Raw genomic sequence first — 12298 nt, forward strand, 5'->3', positions numbered from 1 at the left:
TAAAATGAGTGTGTATTGGGTATCTTCCTCCGTTCATTTTCTCCCTTCCATGCATGCATCCATGCTTTCATCATTCATACCGAATTAAAAGACCGTGATTTGGCATTTCCATACCATCCATGCATGCGTGTTTTTCGTAAAGATCGTAATGTATCATTCTCTTCCTCGTCAAGATTATGATTAAGATAAGGAACGTGTGTATCATGTCTTTTGTCGAGCATGTCTTATTGAGACATACCCCCCTTCCCCCCCAAAAAGCGAAATAAGGTATAAAACTGATCATGATACGTAAATATGACTGTCGCTCGTTTCGTTTCATTTCGTTCCATCATCCGTGTCGTTCAGTCGTGAGAATATATATAAAATGCTGAAGCTGTAAATTGAATAATAAAAAATAGAAGAAGAAGAAGAAGAATTGTATTACTGCTAGCCCATGAGTCCCACAAGTAACGTCACCATCAATGTAAAGAATATTGAAGGCTTCAATTTGGCTCCAGCACCTTCAGCAGGTCCAGTACCTGAAGGACTGGCAGATCCAGAGCTGGTGGATGAAGAACTAGTTTGCGAATTCGTTGTAGGAGTTGGGGTTGAGGTTTGGGATTGAAGGGATGATTCAGAGCTGGATGTCGAGCTCGATCCCGAGCCAGATCCCGAGCCAGATCCCGAATTTGATGTGGCACTGGAGCCTGAGCCTGAACTCGAGCCTGTGGTGCTTCCACTGGGGACAGTCGAGGCTGTTATGGATGGTGATGTACTTCCGGTTCCGGTCCTAGTTCCTGTCCCACTTTCGCTATTACTTCCACTTCCACTTCCAGAAGCTGTCGGGACGCTAACGACCGCTGAAGAAGATCCAGATGGATTGCCATCGGTGGAAATTATTGTTGGGGAAGCAGAAGACGTATCAACCGGTGCAATTTGGCTCGTAATACTAACACTCGGGGTAGCACTTGCAGTTGGGCTCGCAATAGCACTAGAGCTCGAGGCAGTACTCGAACCACTAGTAGTGGCAGCTGGCTTGACTGTACTGCTGCTCGCCTCAACCGGTAAGACGGTTGCGGTCTTGGTCACGACCTGAGTCTCCGTACTACCCGCAATCTCACTCTGTGGTGCCTGCGCACTGCAGAAATCCAAGAACTGTTGAAATTGTGGCTGTATGTATGTTTGCAGTGTTTCTTTCACAGTGTTGTTATTTGCATCAATACATCCTGTACAAGCGTCATAATCGGATTCGAATGCAGAGTCAGGATCGCAGAGAGCGGGAGATTTGCCCACTTTGAGTGCTTCAACGTAGCCATTGTTACACGTGGAGTAGCAAACTGCAGGAACAACAGTAGAATCCCGTTTGATGAGGAGATGTGCGGTGTCTGATTTGCGCTTTCCTGCAAACAGTCGGGGAAGAAGTCCGCGACGGGCGGGAGCGGAAGGTGTGGCAAGTGCGGAGGTAGAAAGTCCGGTTCGGGTTCCCGCTGGGTAGTGAGAAATATCTGTTTGGGATGTCCAGTCGCCGGTAGTGTAAGTCTTGACAAGTTCTGTTCCTTCGTTACCAATGATGACTTCGGTAACGACTTTCTCAATGAAAATGCCAAAGCTAAGACCAAATGCATTAGGGTTGAGATTGAAGTATCCGGCTGATGGTGGGTAGTACCCAGTTTGGTTTTGTGCCCAGTATACTTCGGTTGTGTTAGGAGATGGAATACAGTATTTGGCTTCACAAAGATAGTCTGCAGCGGGTGGATCAGCCCATAAAGCACAATGATCTGGCTTGGGTGGGTTGCAAACGTATCCTGGTGAGCATCCAAAGACTGCTGATGAGCTGGAGTCTTGAGGAATTACTGAACCAGAATTTGTAGGCGAAGGACAGGTTATCAATTCAGTTACGGTTACGGTGGATCCGGGCCCAGTTACATATGCTGTTGATCCTGTCAAAGTTGCGCCGAGACTTATGGTCGTTGGATAGATACTGACGGAACCTGGAAGAGTTGATATCACGGTTGATCCTGCTTGAGTGAGGGTCACTGTTGAGCCGGCAATGGATTGCGTCACAGTTGAGATTGAGACTGAACCAGGAAGGGTTGTTACCGATCCTGGTAAGGTGACTGTTTGATCTGGGGCTGTGAAAGTAGATCCTTGGATGGTAGTAGTTTGCCCGGGAAGTGTGGTTACTGATCCCGGCAAGGTTATGGTAGACCCAGGAAGAAGACTTACAGACCCAGTGAGAGTAGTTACCGACCCAGGGAGGATAGTTACTGATCCTGGTAGGGTTATTGTTTGTCCTGGGGCTGTAAAAGTCGATCCTTGAACGGTAGTAGTTTGTCCTGGGAGTGTTGTAACCGATCCTGGCAAGGTGACTGTTGAGCCTGGTAGAGTGATGGTCTGGCCAGGAATTGTCGATCCGGGCAAGGTTATGGTTGAGCCGGAAAGAGTTGTTACAGATCCAGGGAGGGTAGTTACCGACCCAGGCAAAGTGATTGTCTGCCCTGGAGCCGTGAAGGTTGACCCTTGAATGGTAGTAGTCAGTCCCGGGAGAGTGGTAACCGATCCTGGCAGAGTAACTGTTGAGGCTGGTAAAGTTATAGTCTGACCAGGAATTGTTGATCCAGGCAAGGTTATAGTTGATCCCGGAAGGATTATAGTTGATGTACTACCTGGCTGGGTTATAGTTGTCAGGGATCCTGATATCGATGTTGTAAATGTAGGTCCAGCGATTGTTTGAATTGATGTTACTGCAGGGAGAGTAACAGTCGTCAAAGATCCGGATAATGAGACTGTTGGGCCGGAAATTGTCAAAACAGAAGTGCTACCAGGTAAGGTGATGGTAGTCAAAGATCCGGATAAAGAAGTCGTGATGGTTTGAGCAGGAACTTTACCAAGTCAGTTTGAAATCTATCTAGCATTGTTTATTTACTTACGTGAGGTGGTAACGTAAACGTTGGATGTTACCGTTGGGCCTGAAACTGTCAAAACGGAGGTACTACCAGGCAATGTGACAGTGGTCAAAGATCCTGATATTGAAGTAGTGATAGTTTGGGCAGGAACTTCATCAATTAGTCTAAAATCTATCTAGCGATGTTCATTCACTTACGTGAGGTGGTAATGTAAATATTGGATGTTATGGTTGGCCCTGAAACCGTCAAAACGGAGGTGGAACCAGGTAAGGTAATCGTAGTCAAAGATCCTGATATCGAAGTCGTAATTGTTGGGCCAGGAACTAGACATCATTAGCACAGAATTTAGAAAACCAATGGTACGAGTTTTACCTGAAGTAGTAAAATAGATGTCCGATGTAACAGTACTTGCAGGAAGGGTGACCAAAGAAGTGATAAATAGCTCAGAGGTGATCGTCTTGGTAACGGATATTGTTGATGCGGGCTCTGTTATCGTGATTGGGGTCCCAGAAATTGAAGTGGTAAGGGTAATGGGAGGAAGTGTAATGACATCAATCGAGGTGAGCGTTGCGGCTGGAAGATTAGTATAAATTAGAAGGCTTTATACAGCTTTAAACTTACTAGATATTGCGGTTGTGGTAGTAGCTAAATCGGATCAGCATTGTACACGACAGAAGGATATGATATGTTAACTCACTCTGGAAATCAGTGGTTGTGTAGCTAGCGGTTATTGCTGTATTCCAATTAGTTCTTATATCCGACTCTCACACCTTGAAAGGTACTCACTCTCACTATCTGTTACAGTTGCTGTGGCCGTGGCTGCTATTTTTCGGTAAGTCAACAGCCTGAATAGTTCTTAAATAGCTACTTACTCTCAGATCTCGTAATCAAGGATGTATAAGTTGTTGGAACATATTGTGTCGTGGATATAACCTGCGTGTATGTTGTTGGGACATATTGAGTTGAGGTCGTCGTATGATCGCTGACAACTGTAGTATATACCGTGTATGGATATGAAGTGGAGACGGTTATCGTTGAAAGATTAATTTCGGTCAAAGTAGCGCTGATCGTGGTCAATTCTGTCAAGGTGGTACTATACGTTGAGTAGATATCTGAGATTGAGATACTTGTAGAAACGCTGGTTTCGGTTGTCGTAGTAGGGACCTGGATCTTCATTAGCTAAAGCTGGAAACTTTGCGTGATAGGGGCGTGTACCGATGTTATACTAGTAATCACACTAGTCTCGGTTGTTGTCGTGGGCACCTAGTGGAAAATCAGTACTTGATCACAAATTCCTTTGGAAAGGGGTACGGACTGAAGTAGTGAGTGTTGATACAGAAGTTACTTCCTGTGTTGTCGTGTAAGTCGTACTTATATAAGAGGTAGAATAGTAAGTCGTTGAACTAATGATAGTTTGATAGACCGTATAAGGATAAGATGTGGAAACTGTCAAAACTGAGGTGGAGAAATATGAAGAGACGATTGTAGTTGGAACAAGGGAAATTTTGGTCGTAGTAGTTGGTACCAAGATTTCCTCCGTTGTGGTGTATGGAATTGAAGTAGTTTTTGTACTCGTCTTAGTATACGTTGAAACCGTCGTGTAAGTGCTGTATCTGTATTCGGTCGTTGAGGATATCACAGTGAACGGATATGAAGTCGTCTTCGTAACTGTAGCCGTGGAAAAATATGAATCCGTAATGGTTGTTGGGACCAAAGAAAGTTGTGTAGTAGTGGTTGGAACGATGACACTCGTGGTAAGAGTCGAAAGGCTGACATAAGTCGATAAGTCTATTATCGTCGTAGTAATATAATCCGTGAAGCTGTGAGTTATGTCGCTTATAATCGTCTCACTTACAGTGTATGGATAAGAAGTGGTTATATAGGAAGTGTCCGTCGTGCTGTAGGTCTCAATTATAGTCGTATAGACGTAAACATCAGAAATTAATACGGAAGTTGAGATTGAAGTCGAAATATCCGTGACGGTGGTAGGTACAGAGGTTGTGAGAGTCAACAAAGAGGTCTCAGTGCTGTAAATATATAGCGTTGTTGAGGAAACGACGGTATAAGGTATACTTGTGGTAATCAAGGAGGTAGAGATGGTTGTGGTAGGTACATATGAGGTCGTAATCACATAATCAGTTGATACTGAAGTCGAAACATCTGTGATGGTGGTAGGTACGGAAGTCGTAAGGGTGATCAGGGAAGTTTGAGTACTGTAAATGTACAAAGTTGTTGACGATATAACAGTATATGGTATACTAGTAGTTATGAAGGATGTGGAGACAGTCGTAGTAGGTACATATGAGGTCGTAGTCACATAATCCGTTTCAGTATCCGTTTCCGTCGTAGAAAATGTAGCTGTTTCCCGACTAGTGTAATACTCGGTGGTATATTGAGTATAAGTAGTAGAGTGGTCGGAAATGACAGTTATCGGATAGCTTGTGTTCAAGGTATATGTGGAGACAGATGTGAAGAGATGATCAACGGTAGTGGTGATATAAACATCAATCGTTGTGGGTAAAGGTATTGAAGTCGTTGAAGTGACCGTGCTGGTGGTTTCATATGTTGATACATCGACTTTCGTTGTAGTTTCCCATAGTGTATAATTGTTAATAACAGTTACAGGATATGATGAAATGACAGTCACATCTTGAGTAGTAGTATACGTCGAAGGCTGATATATTGTTGTTGGTACGTAATCAGTTGTTTTTGATGTAACCGTAGCGGTCTCATAATCCGTCGTGCCAGTCGTGATGAGTGAGGTGAAAGTCGTTGCGGAATACGATGTGATCGTCGTAAGAGACCCACTTATCGTTTTAGTTATGAATACAGGAACAAACTCTGTGCATGTTGTTGTCACCGTCTTTAATTTTGTAGTTGTATGATCCTGAGTGGTCGTCGTAGTAAAACTAGAAGTATATCTTTCAGTAGTGGTCAGGGTACTATACTTAGTTATTGTAATTGGATATCCATAACTATTAATCAAAGTGGTCGTATATGGGATCGACGTCGTGATCACATCTGTCAATATGGTGGTCTGCCAAATGAAACTTGTTGTAGTCTCCTCATCAGTGATGGTGTTAGTTTGAGTTGTGCGATCCACCTGAGTAGCAGTGAAATTGTAATTTTTAGTCTAAAATGAGAATTAGTATGGGTAAATTAAGGGATCTCAGAGCTAATTACTGTTGTGACAAGATCAGTCTCGGTAAAGCTAGCTGTAGATATGTTGGTCTATTCATTTTCGATATCAGCTTATGAACTTTGAAGCAAAGCCAGAATACATACCACTGTGATAACATCCGTCAGGGTCGTAATCGCTGAAATGATCCCGGGAACACTGGAGCCAAATTAGCCATGCTTCTGGTATTGAGCCTTTGTGCAACGAGTCATAGCTATCTCATGATTGTGATTCATCGGCAGGATATCCAATATTCCGGGCTGCAGTCTAGCAATGGAAAAATTTCAAACATTCAACCCTTTCCAAATATTGGAATTGCTTCAAACATTGAAATGGAAACCTCGATTGAACTACAATCCAACAGTCAAAAACTCCGGAGCATTCAACCTCTTCTGAATGTTGAGAGTGACCCAGACATTGAAAATGCTCGATTAATAAACCAATTTGAAATACTCACGTTGTCGTGAAAGATTCTGTCTCAGTAATTTTCTCCGTAATCTATTATACATCAGCCCTTGTCCTCTTGACGATGATGATGTAAATTCCTACAGTTTGGTTCGCGGTCGGATAACCACCGACGGTTTTAGTTATCTAGTTGTGTAAGCAGCGGAGCTATACCGTTGAATCGTAATCAGTCCAAAACTTACAGTCTGATTCTGAGTGATAGTCTCCGTGATCTAGAATTCATCAATAAACCGTTTTCTTGACTTCTCAAATCGAATCCACTCACAGTACTCCCTCCATATGGATATCCACCACTTGGGGCAGAGCTCGCGGTAAGAGTAACAGTCTCTGTAACCTTTTTCTAGTTAATTGGATGTCATTTTGTGTGCTCCACCATGCACCCAACTCACTGTAGTCCCAGGCCCATAACCACCTCCAGTTTCCGAGATAATTGTTTTTGTAGTCTACCTCCCAGTCAATGATTATCCCTATGTCCAAATAGAAGATCGCTCACAGTTTGATTCTGATATGCTGTAGATGTTGATATTGAGACAATTGTGGTTGGTTTGCTAAATCGCGTTTAGCATATCTTCACTTTGCTTCCGCCGGCTGGAACTCACTCAATTGTTGTAGTCTCCCAACATGTAGTTGTCGATACAGATACTCGGGTTGATGTAACGGTTTGTGTGGGACATGACCCATATCCACCTCCGGGAGACGTGATAGTCACAGTCTTTGGTTCGCACGTTGAATAATGTCCTTGTCCCTCTGGCGTTATTGGAGTTACAATCGCCGCGGTTGTATTCAGATACTGTCCTTGTACAACCCCAATCAACCCCGCTACTAGTACTCCGATCCGAGAATTGGATACCATTTTGAAATATCGTCCTGTAGATGTAGAATAACGATAGTGTAGATAACAGCAATAATGCTGAGATCTTTTCCAACGAGCGGAGAAAAAGAGACGACGGTTACTTGGTTCAGGAACGATTGACTGCAGGTAGTTGTATTTAGTTGATGTGCCTGACTATAATATACGACCAAGGTGCGTCAGCTCTAAGGTTGAAGGTTCGGAAAAGACCAATTGAGGCGATTTGCGACCAATTAAAAAGTCAATTAACAATTTTGGCAGCCATCTAATTGCCAAGGTAACCTTAAAAAGAATTCCGAAGCGGTGCAGAAAGCCCACGAGGACTAGTTGAACAACAAGAGAGACAAGTAAAACGAGCGAAAAGTCCAGACGATATTGTTCTGAGAGAAAAATCTCAAAATGGAAAAGAGCTAGGGGACCCTAGACATTACGAACCTACGAATACACCACGTTACCTTGACAAATCACTTTGAATATCAACTTCGTGAAATGGCAAAGATACAGGGCCAAGGGAGGAGATAATAAAATCGAAGGGTAGTACATGGATTAGCACAGGGGATATGTGGTGATTTGAGAAAGAAATGGAAGATCTATCTTTCGTCTTACTGACACTAGAGCAGGCGAGACAGGGCAATTTTCTGGGAGAGCAACGCGGGAAAAGAAAAAGAAAAACCATGAGCCTCAATAAGACAACACATTCTACTGTGCATGTTGTACCTACCCTTGACTAAACATCTTAGCATGCGATATACGATCCTTGTATACTATCGTCCAACAGAAAATGATATGCATCTTGGCAAGCGGATCTATAAATCCAATGCAATCCCTTGGATGACGAGAATTACGAGGATGAATTTCGCCTATCACTACATGATATCGGAGCAAGAAGACCATGCCGTTCATGCCCTTTTCCTTCGGAAAATTCTTTCGTACAACGGATTGCCACCTTCTTTGCAGGACCGAACAATTTTTTCCAGAATGGCATGTTAATGAAATGTTTGTTTACTGTTGGGAAGTAAGATCCCGGGATTTTAACCTTGCCAGATAGTTGCAGCCATGTCTATTTTGGGGGCGATTCCGTGTAGCTGGGTAGTTTGGCTGAATCTAATGAACCATGGAGATTTTTTTGTGGCCTACCAACTGTTGTCAAAAGAATCTGCAAAGCGGTTGAATCAGAAATTGACAGGTGACAGAGTGTGATGAGAGGCTGAGTGGCAGTGGAGAACATGTTGGACTTTCAGTGGAATTCTGCTTACTTGGTAGAGGGGGGTGGTGAGTGTTGGGTATTGGGTATTGGGTGAATGAATAGGAAGAGGGTCTTGAGGCTGTTAGGTAAAATCTCACTGCAGCACTTTTTACTTGTTCATTCTTCCACTTTTCACTCTCGCAATCTTCATCATGGTGCCTCGATTGCATACGACCGAATATGCAGGTGATCGCTTCTAGCCTTTCGTTGCCTCAATTTTACGATGTTTACACATGTAGAAGTAGAGGTAGCAAATGGATAATGGATGAAGGAGCCGAGAGTAGGTCGTACGGAGTATGGAGGTCGAGTGGGAGGTCGAGAAACGGAAAGAAAATAAGAGGTGGTTGGTGCGAGGTACAGTAAGTGGAGTCAAATGGTGGCTTGGTGGATCATACGTTGCAGCAATGATTGGTCAAATACGCATCACCTATCGTTATCATTCGAGGATGAAGGGATGAAATGTGGGATACTCGCTTAAGTACCCTTTTAAGGAAAATCGTTAGACCCATGCCATCCTCAATTCTATTGAAACCTCATTATTCGTTCATTATGGCAAACAACATCTTTTCATCAATATCCTCGTATCCATTTTACCATACTTCGCCCACGCACCATGGACTTTCACCACACTTTCACATCAACATACTACACATGTTCATAGATTTCCTCATTCACTTCCACCAGTGATCTATTCCTATCTTGATTTACGTATAACATACCTTGCTAAGTGCTTACTCATACAAACAAAACATACATCAATTGCTTGATAATATTACCACATCACGCCCTACCAAACTCATCTAGAGCCTCATGAATCACGATATACTAATAGAATTTTGTTGTGGTTGCCCAAAAGTAATCTGCTTTCCTCTGAGTCTCTAAAATCCTCATTACCCCACCCCACTTCGCGGATAAACAACCGAACAAAGTTAAGCCCCGCCATTTCATTCGATTTTGCGGAGTAGCATCACGAGCAACCAAAAGTGGAAGGTCGAAATAGGAAAAAATCTTGGAAGGAACCACATAGGTAAGATTACTACCTAGTAGGTATTTATTTATTTTGAATTTTTTCATTGGAAAGAAAATCGAAAACTTCTTTTTGCAACATCAAATCTGTACATATTTTGGCGTTACCTCGAAATCCAAAAAGAAATATGCCAGAAAAGATCCTAGACGACATCTCACACAGGAGATTTAACCCATTGCGGGGTACTTGGCTTCTTGTCTCCCCTCATCGTACTAAGAGACCATGGCAGTAAGTTTTGGAATCTTTCTGAAAACATGAAAATTCGCCCCGGATAAATACTAACATATATGAAAGAGGACAGCAAGAAGCGGCTTCGAAGATTACACTTCCGGAATATGATGCTGCGGTATGCCGAAGATATTCCCGAGTTAGATACCGCAGACTAATGTATCTTATAGTGTTACTTATGTCCAGGAAACAAACGCGCCCAGGGAGATTCTAACCCACAGTATAAAGACACTTTCGTTTTTGTGAATGATTACAGTGCGGTTAAAGAGGTTCAAGCTGAGTATACGCAGGATGGGGAATCAAAAGGTCCGTTTGTCGTCTTGCCCTCCTATTGTTCAGTCCTTCCATCTCCTAACTTGGATGCTTTACCCTTCTTTCCATATACCAAGACGACATCTAACAAATGATCCAAAAATGCAGATCTCTCGAACACTCTCCTACGCGCGGAGCCCGTTACAGGAAAATGCTATGTTCTAACATTCTCTCCTTCGCACAACCTCACACTCGCAGACCTCACTCCTGCTCAGATTCTTCCCGTCATACAAACATGGACAGAGATCTACGCCGCACATTTGTCTCCTTCCTCACCTCTGGCAAGTGTAGCTCAACCTACTACCCTTGCACCCTCGGGCCATAATATTGGAGCCCCAAATCAACAGTACAAATGGATGCAAATCTTCGAGAATAAAGGTGCGGCAATGGGTTGTTCGAATCCCCATCCCCACGGACAAATATGGACTACAACCGGATTACCCGAAGAGCCCGCTTCCGAACTCGTTAATCTCCTCAAATATCGCCAGGAAAATTCTGGACGACATTTGTTGGAAGATTATGTCAAGCTTGAGATGGAAAAAGAAGAAAGAATCGTATTTCAGAATGAGAGCTTCTTGGTAGTTTGTCCATGGTGGGCAACCTGGCCATTTGAGGTCATGATCATTAGCAAGACACATAAAAGAGGTCTGGTTGATTTGAACGATGCAGAGAAATTGGGATTTGCGGAGGCTGTTGCGGAAGTCACGAGAAGATACGATAATTTGTTTGAGACTAGCTTTCCTTACAGTGAGTACCCTCAACTCTCATTGTGCATTCATTTTCTTTTGAGTATTTGCGCATATCCCTCCCACGTTTTCTTCTATTGTGGAGCGGGAAGTTTTAGCTAACCGACATAGGCTCCGGCATTCACCAAGCTCCCTTGGAAGGTACTGAAGAGGAGATCAATGCTTCTTACTTGCATATGCATTTCTATCCTCCTCTTCTTAGAAGTGCAACCGTGAGAAAGTTCTTGGTCGGATATGAATTAATGGCCGAACCACAAAGAGATATCACCCCAGAGCAAGCGGCTGCTAAGCTAAGAGCATGCGGCGGAGAATTATATAGGAAGAAGTTGTAGAGGCTTACATGGGAATGGCCAATTGGCCAAAAAAGGGCTTGGGCATGAATATCAAAAGATTAATCTAGAACTTGGTAGGATTCCAAAAATACATTCTAGACATACATCTCGCTCAATCAATGTACGTACTCTCTGATATGAATGCTAGCTCGGCTATGACAACGCGTATTGAAGCGACTAGAACTCAGGGCTAGCGTTGTTAACAAGGCTTTTGGTCCAGTGAGTGAAATCTAGAGATGTATGTTGAATTTAGATGGAGATTTTCATCGGATCAAAATCGAACTGTAATTTGCCTGGTGTCAACTGAGCAGATAAAATGATTCGGAATCAGGGTGGATTGCCGTCCCACAAGCTAATTACCTGATTGGGGTTAACGCATTGTCTTATCAGACTAAATTTCTTATCGAGCTATGCAGCGCAGCCCACATCAGGCAAAAAGAGGATACCAGTGAAAGATTCCCTCAACCCCGTAAGCAACGACCAACACCAACATTGACCCGTTTACTTCCTTCCTACTTTCGCAGTCCTAACTTGAGAAGGAATCTTCTGCCGAGCCATGTGATTGTCGCCATCGTGCTTCCTACAGAGTACATCGCATCGCTGCACACGTGCAGAATGCCAATGTAAGATTACACTCGCGGCGTTTCTTGACTATATGATCCAGCAACTACCCGTGAGACACCAAAAATGTAGTTTCTTATGAAACTGACTCAGTAAACCATCAATCTGCTGGTTTCTGATAATTATCTGCCACTTTCAACGCCCGTTCGTGTTGGAAGTGAAGACATACAACCTATATTTATATCTTCTTGGAACTAGCTGTAGGTGCTTTTCGTTGGGTACGATGGAGATCGGATGAGTTTGCGTTGGCATCAGCTGAATTATTTTCCACCCACACAAGGCTGATGGATTGCAGGGAATGTTGAAGGCTAAGTCCTAATCCGTATCAATATTTCATACCTTGTCAAATCGTCCGTTGAGTTACCCTGCCGTTGCAGCATGCAAGTTCAAGCATTCTCCCCACCAATC

At 43.3% G+C, this 12298-nt stretch overlaps 2 protein-coding genes across 2 annotated transcripts; one reads left to right on the forward strand and one right to left on the reverse strand.

Annotated features, from left to right (window-relative positions):
• Nucleotides 1-426: 426 nt before the first annotated feature.
• EAE98_012086 (uncharacterized protein) lies at nucleotides 427-7381 on the reverse strand (the record flags this gene model as incomplete). Its single annotated transcript, XM_038959710.1, has 19 exons — nucleotides 427-2861; nucleotides 2910-3035; nucleotides 3083-3208; nucleotides 3258-3458; nucleotides 3507-3530; nucleotides 3583-3618; nucleotides 3672-3707; nucleotides 3758-4049; nucleotides 4101-4148; nucleotides 4201-6018; nucleotides 6069-6116; nucleotides 6171-6222; nucleotides 6521-6561; nucleotides 6613-6654; nucleotides 6711-6740; nucleotides 6794-6862; nucleotides 6918-6971; nucleotides 7022-7076; nucleotides 7128-7381. The coding sequence occupies 19 exons, from the start codon at nucleotides 7379-7381 to the stop codon at nucleotides 427-429; spliced, it is 5787 nt and encodes a 1928-aa protein (XP_038803923.1).
• Nucleotides 7382-9652: 2271 nt separating this feature from the next.
• EAE98_012087 (uncharacterized protein) lies at nucleotides 9653-11269 on the forward strand (the record flags this gene model as incomplete). The annotated part of the gene is made up of 5 exons (XM_038959711.1): nucleotides 9653-9879; nucleotides 9946-9997; nucleotides 10050-10185; nucleotides 10300-10938; nucleotides 11049-11269. The coding sequence occupies exons 1-5, from the start codon at nucleotides 9779-9781 to the stop codon at nucleotides 11267-11269; spliced, it is 1149 nt and encodes a 382-aa protein (XP_038803924.1). The 5' UTR covers nucleotides 9653-9778.
• Nucleotides 11270-12298: the final 1029 nt, after the last annotated feature.

The sequence above is a fragment of the Botrytis deweyae genome (genome assembly GCF_014898535.1).
Source record: "Botrytis deweyae strain B1 chromosome Unknown BDEW_058, whole genome shotgun sequence".
NCBI lineage: Eukaryota > Fungi > Ascomycota > Leotiomycetes > Helotiales > Sclerotiniaceae > Botrytis > Botrytis deweyae.